This window comes from Sander lucioperca, chromosome 5 (assembly GCF_008315115.2).
Source record: "Sander lucioperca isolate FBNREF2018 chromosome 5, SLUC_FBN_1.2, whole genome shotgun sequence".
NCBI lineage: Eukaryota > Metazoa > Chordata > Actinopteri > Perciformes > Percidae > Sander > Sander lucioperca.
In genome coordinates, this window is record NC_050177.1 from 44,763,263 (window position 1) to 44,769,354 (window position 6,092).

At 42.3% G+C, this 6,092-nt stretch overlaps 1 protein-coding gene across 4 annotated transcripts in view; it reads left to right on the plus strand.

Moving 5' to 3' along the window:
• The window catches only part of LOC116038903 (chloride channel protein 2-like), a 62,724-nt gene extending 58,711 nt beyond the window's left edge, over positions 1 to 4,013 (plus strand). For 3 of the 4 annotated variants that reach the window (XM_031283612.2, XM_036001497.1, XM_036001498.1), the window contains 2 exons: positions 525 to 611; positions 3,404 to 3,966. In XM_031283612.2, the coding sequence (XP_031139472.1) occupies positions 525 to 611; positions 3,404 to 3,580 (264 nt within the window). In that variant the 3' untranslated portion in view covers positions 3,581 to 3,966. Of the gene's footprint in view, positions 1 to 524; positions 612 to 3,403 lie in introns of all 4 variants that reach the window. The other variant, XM_036001499.1, reaches the window with a different exon arrangement.
• Positions 4,014 to 6,092: the final 2,079 nt, after the last annotated feature.

Here is a 6,092-nt window from a genome sequence, read left to right on the forward strand (position 1 = left end):
CCATTCTGGCTGAGCAAAATGTCTCAATAAACACTAAAAGGGTTGAGAACCAAAAGTGCGGTTGGCGGTAATCCTGCAACCTTTCTAATTTGTCACTGAAGTTTTTGACCTCTCGCTCTTTTTGCGTTTAGCTGGGCAGAGCCTTTGAGGTTAAAATAAAATGAAATGATCCCCATGGGAAAATTGAGTCATCGCATCAGCAAATACAGTACTTATACTGCACTAATGTACTAATGATTTAATCAAAACAGTTTGACAACTGGCAGTCCTCTGAAGAGGATATTGAACACGTTATCACACTTCACCAGTATAGGTTATTTAACAAGGTCAGATATTTGGATTCGCCAGTTAAAGACCTGTAACTTAAGTCATGTACAGTAAATGATGAAATTGACTTCAACTCCAAGAATGTAGAAATTAGAATTTTGTCTCAACATTTGTACCCAGCACAGTGTTGTCTCTGGTTTGTACTGTTTTTAACGTTTCACCGATTGTTCCCAACCACCTCTGCTGTTTTCCTGCAGACCCACACCATCTTCTCCGTGCTGGGCCTCGACCACGCCTACGTCACCAGCATCGGACGCCTCGTGGGGGTGGTTTCTGTCAAAGAGGTAAGAATCTCATCACAGGTCATTTTGGGTTGTATTCTTAAACATTTCCACATAATTATTTTACATATTGTATCACTGAATTCAGTGTTAAATGGTGTCATACCTCTTGAATCTAAACTCACAATCCATTTTTTTGTCAATTTCTTGAACACCTAGGGCCTAAGCTCATGGCGCAGGTGCGTTTAGGGCGTGTACGAATCCACTTTTGCTAGTTTAACGGCGGAAAAAAGGGTCCGTGCTCCAGGCGCATGGTTCAAAAGGGTTGTGCTTAGTGTCTTCATTAATTCATAGGTGTGTTTTAGGCATAACATACAATAAACCAATCAGAGTGTCATCTCCCATTCCCTTTAAAAGCCAGGCGCTTTTGTACCTTGGCGCATTGCTATTATGATGGCGGATTTGCTAAGCAGGAAGCACTGATTTGCTCGTGCATGAAGTGAAAGCGCACAAGCAGATCATATCATAATTCTATTTCACATTGTAATATTTTTATTTTAATTTAGTGCATGTTTGTGTGCTGGTCCGCGTCCCTGTGTGTGTGTGTAACAAGCATAGTGTGCGCATGCTGTGCACGAGCCTAGGCGCATTTTACTAATTTGTTGTTAAAATAACAATGAAATGCTGCGTTATTGACTTTAGACCAGGTTTTTGTTGATCAATGGCACAATCACTTTCAGCTTCCTCAAGATAGCAATACGCCAAGTATGCACCTAAACACACCTCCTTCTAAGACCAGCACGCCCATGAGCGCAAAGATGGGCGCAGGTGTATTTGCTATTTAAACGACATGGGCGCTGGACGGGAAATTGACAACTGCGTCGATCTTAAACTAGCAAAGACACTTGCGTCGGGCTTTGCGCTGCGCCAGGTGCAAGATAGAGCCCCACGTCTCATGTAAAAAGTTGGAACTGTCATCATTTAAACAGGCAGCATATTCCCTGCTTTCATAATTGTCTAATCCCTATTAATATCATCAGTAGTGCTGTCACCGTGCCGTACACACACACGCACACACACACACACACACACACACACACACACACACACACACACACACACACACGTACACAAAGACATTTCAGTCAACATTAAGGATTCCTCCTTCCTCTGCGTGTTATGTACTGTGACAGACATATGACTGCTTAATATTGCTGTCTCTATCTATTGTCTCTCTATCTGTTCTCTGTCCCCCTCCCTCTGTCTATATCTCCTGCCTCACAAACAACTGAAAATCCCTCGCTCTTTGTGAATTGGCTAGGAAATGGTGAGAGGATTGTTGCTAAGTGCAGTGCTGCTTGTCTGTCCCTGACATTTAGGCTTTTTTGTTCTGCGTTCCACAAGCAGACAAAAACAGATAAAGCCCAGCCTCTCCCAGTCTGCCTGTCACACAGACATATATCAGAGCCTTGCTGGTCCATGTGGAAGAGAAGAATCACAGGGATATTTTCTTTGTGGTCTGTAATTATAGTCCATTATTTCCACCCTACAGCATGCAGACACTGTTCTTTTTTGTGTTGCTACAGGATCTGTAGCACCCAAATCGTTCACTTTATCAGCCAGATTACAAACTTGGCCTAGCCAAACAGAGAACTCAGTAATAGACTCTATAAAAAAAATAAAGAAAATAAAAAGCGAGAGATGGGATGAAAGAGACTGTAGAGAATCACAGCAAACTTTCACACAGATCCAATGTGTTTACAAGAATGAATTATATGTTTTTATACTTCAAAATGTATGGATCTGAAAACTTAAAGAGTATTTGGAATTAGCAGACATAAAATAAATTGCCATTGTTTCTTTTAGTCCGAGGATCCTATATCTGAAATGTAAAAAAGATAAATGTGAGGATCCTGTGTTTACTTGTGTTTCCTCTTAAAGACCTCAAATACCAGGTAGTCCGACTAAACAAGACTCATTTATTTTTTAGTTAACATTTCTCAAAGGCAGCCTGCAGTATATACAGTAGCAGCAGCAGGTCTCACCCTATGAGTTGACATTTTTTGATCTACTTTCACTTCTGCCATGTGTAGGTGGCAAGGAGAGCTGCAGAGTTTAATAAATGTGCAGTAATTACCTCTTCTTCCTTCTCCTCTGCTTATTCTGTGAAATATTTTAGCAAACAGCATATGTCAAAGTCACTCTGACCTCACTTTCCAGTGCACATTACCCTCTGCCCATGATCTTTCTCTCCATTACATAAAATAGAGGTTCCTGTGCAAAATAGAAAATGGTTTGTGTGCCTGTGCATCAGATTGTATCTACTGATCTTTCCCTATAGAGCAAGGCCAGCACAGTGTCAGCAGTTATATTTCCACTTGGGCCACACCTGCCAAACTGTATGCACTACAGCATAATAAGGCACTGAAAATAAAACCCTGTACCACATAATCTTGGCAGTTGTACCAAGTAGCACAATTTAGGTAAAGAGCTTTGAGATGTCAAAGAGATGTGACATGTCCCTAACCCATGCTACCTACTACTCCTAAGCCATGTTTATGTATGTAGTGTATACAGTGTGTGTAGAATTAAAATCAGAATCAGAAAAGTTTTTATAATATGTACACTTATGTGGAATTTGCCTTGGTGAAAGGTGCATACATAAACAAACAAACAAACCATATTATTAATAATATGAAATAAACAGTAAACACAGGATAACAAATACATACATACAAAGTAACTGTTGCACAAGAAAAAAGTGAGTGCAAAATTTGCAGAGAATATATATTATATGCCATATAGCATATAGTGCCTAGACGTGCCTTCCTTTAAAACTGTCTTTCTCCATTCAGCTTCACAAGGCCATTGAGGGCTCTGTGAAAGTGGAGGGTGCGAAGGCACGTCCTGCTCTGGCCAGCTTCCGGGACAAGGGCAAAAGCAGCAGCAAGAACGAAGCCACCGATGTCCACAAGTTGAGGGATCGCCTCAAAAGCATGCAGCTGCCCCGCGAGCACACCCCCTCCGAGTGAGGGAAAGTAGAGGAGGAGGAGGAGGAAGAAGAAGAGCAGGTAGAGGAGGAGGAGGAGGAGGCAATGAGATCTTTAATCTCACAAAGCCACAAAAATGCAAAAATCCTCAGGTTTAGGATCAATATTTAATTATGGAAAACGTCTTTCTGCTACTTACTCTCCACTATCTACTTTGCTTCATGGGAGTCATGTTGGTTGATTCCAACAAGAGACTGGGAATAAGTTGAGATCTTTAAAAATGGATTTTTTTTTTTAGCAGACTTTGTTTAGCTTGTGAATCTTTAGAGTTGACATCAAAGTTTGGACCTGCAAAAGTTTTCTTTTGAACAAATCTTCCACTTGAGTAGAGAAATTCAGCAATGATGAAAAGGAAGAATAATGTGAGTGTGTACACACAAATTTGAGTGAGAATGAAGAGGGAGGTAGCAAATAAAATTTTTTATTGCCTTCAGAACACATTTATTCTTTGTTTTCCAGCTTGATTAATATCATTTCTATCTGATCAGGTGGTCTGGGTTTAACTGGAATTTGCCATGGAACTATATTTTGTAAACTACTCTACAGTTTGTCCCATTGACAAGCACTGGACTAAGGGGACTGGTGCTTTATGGTGCTTACCCATTGCTAGCACCAGCTCTACTCGACTCGGCTCGACTTGGCCGCGTGCCCCCGTCCTCCATTTTCCATTGCAGATTAAGTACCGCCTCATGCCTGGCTAAACTATTTAAAAATGGTGTGTTTGTTCAGGACACCCCCGTCTGTCGCTAGCAATGATGACGCAGTGATTAGTGACGATTCTCTCCAACCAATCAGTAGTCTGCAGGTTTTCACGTCACCTTTTGGTATCGCCTCAGCTCGCTTGGAACCTCGACGGAGGTTATACTAAAAAAAGTACCTATTGGCAGGTACCAGGGACTTTTTTTCGTAATGGAAAACCAAAAAAGGTTGGTAGAGTCGAGGCGAGTCGAGCAGGTACCATGTAATGGAAAAACGCCTTTAGTCTGCTGTTTCTTCTTGTTTCCATTTTACCTCTTTTCCTTTGTCTTCTCATCTCTTCACTGCAAGTCTTAAAGGTGCTCTAAGCGATGTTGGGTGACGACACTTCTTGTTGACGTTCGAAGTATTTTCAAACAAACAAGGCTAGCTCGCCCCTCCATCCTCCTCATCCCATCCCCTCTCCCTCCCTTCCGTGCTTCCGCGCACTAACCCCCAGCCCCCACCCCCAAATCCTTCTTGTCGGTTATTGGCTGGAACGCAGTAAGACTATTTGTTATGTTTGGTGGTGCTGGTTGGCCAGTTTGTTTTTGTTGGCATTAGTGGAGCCTGGGCTGTCTACAGAGACCGTGTTTTTTTTACAGTGTGTTCAGGGGACAGGCAGCTCGCAGATAGTGAGGAGATGTTTGCTGTATGTAACAAAAAAATGTTATAGCCTAAAAAACGCCTTTAATGGTCAGGTTGAGAGTACAGTCTATTCAAGCAGACATGCCTGTTGGCAGTGGCAGAAGCACCTGTAGCCCATTTCATAATGTACACTCCTTTCCTATTGTGGCTAGGGCATTACAAAGACACATAGAAACACAGATAAAAGATTGTGGCAATGCACTCCGAGAGATGTGGTTTTCTGCTTATCTAAATCTAGTTCTTAAAGGTCCCATGACATGCTGCTTTTTATATGCTTTTATATAGACCTTAGTGGTCCCCTAATACTGTATCTGAAGTCTCTTTCCCAACATTCAGCCTTGGTGCAGAATTACAGGCACTAGAGCCAGTCCCACAATGAGCTTTCCTTAGGATGTGCCATTTCTGTGTCTGTAGCTATTGAAGAGAGAGGGGGGGGCAAGGTGGAGAGTGGGGGTGTGGCCTTGACCAACTGCCACTTTGCTCGTTTGAAAGCCATGATGTCTCTCTCTCATAGGTGGGCCAAATTCTCTGGGTGGGCAAAGCAGAGAAAGGGGAGGTAACCTTGCTCCTTATGAGCTCATAAGGAGCAAGATTCCAGATTGGCCCATCTGAGCTTTCATTTTCTCAAAGGCAAAGCAGGATGCCCAGGGCTCGGTTTACACCTATCGCCATTTCAAGCCACTGGGGGACCATAAGCAGGCTGGGGGAACTCATATTAATGTTAAAAAACCTCATAAAGTGAAATTTTCATGCCATGGGACCTTTAATAACCGTTCCAGAGAAGGTTGGGGCAGATGGAGAGGGCAGGAAGCGAGGAAGGGAGGAAGAACAAGGAGCAAATGGATGGCTGAAAGAATGAAGACATCATTACCTAAGCAGGGTTTTTCCGTGACTACGTACGGCTGTAGATGTAGTAGCAGTAGTACATGATCGGTCCGCCTACAGTAAAGGCACTGAGTCTGTGTTACCTTAATTGACAGAAATCTAATGCATTTACATGTCTATTATGCTTGAGTAAATAAAACCCCAATTAACAAAACTGCTTAAAAAAGTAGTATTAATATTGAAATGCTACTGCCAGAACAGATGAGCCTGACTCTGGGCGGTAAAA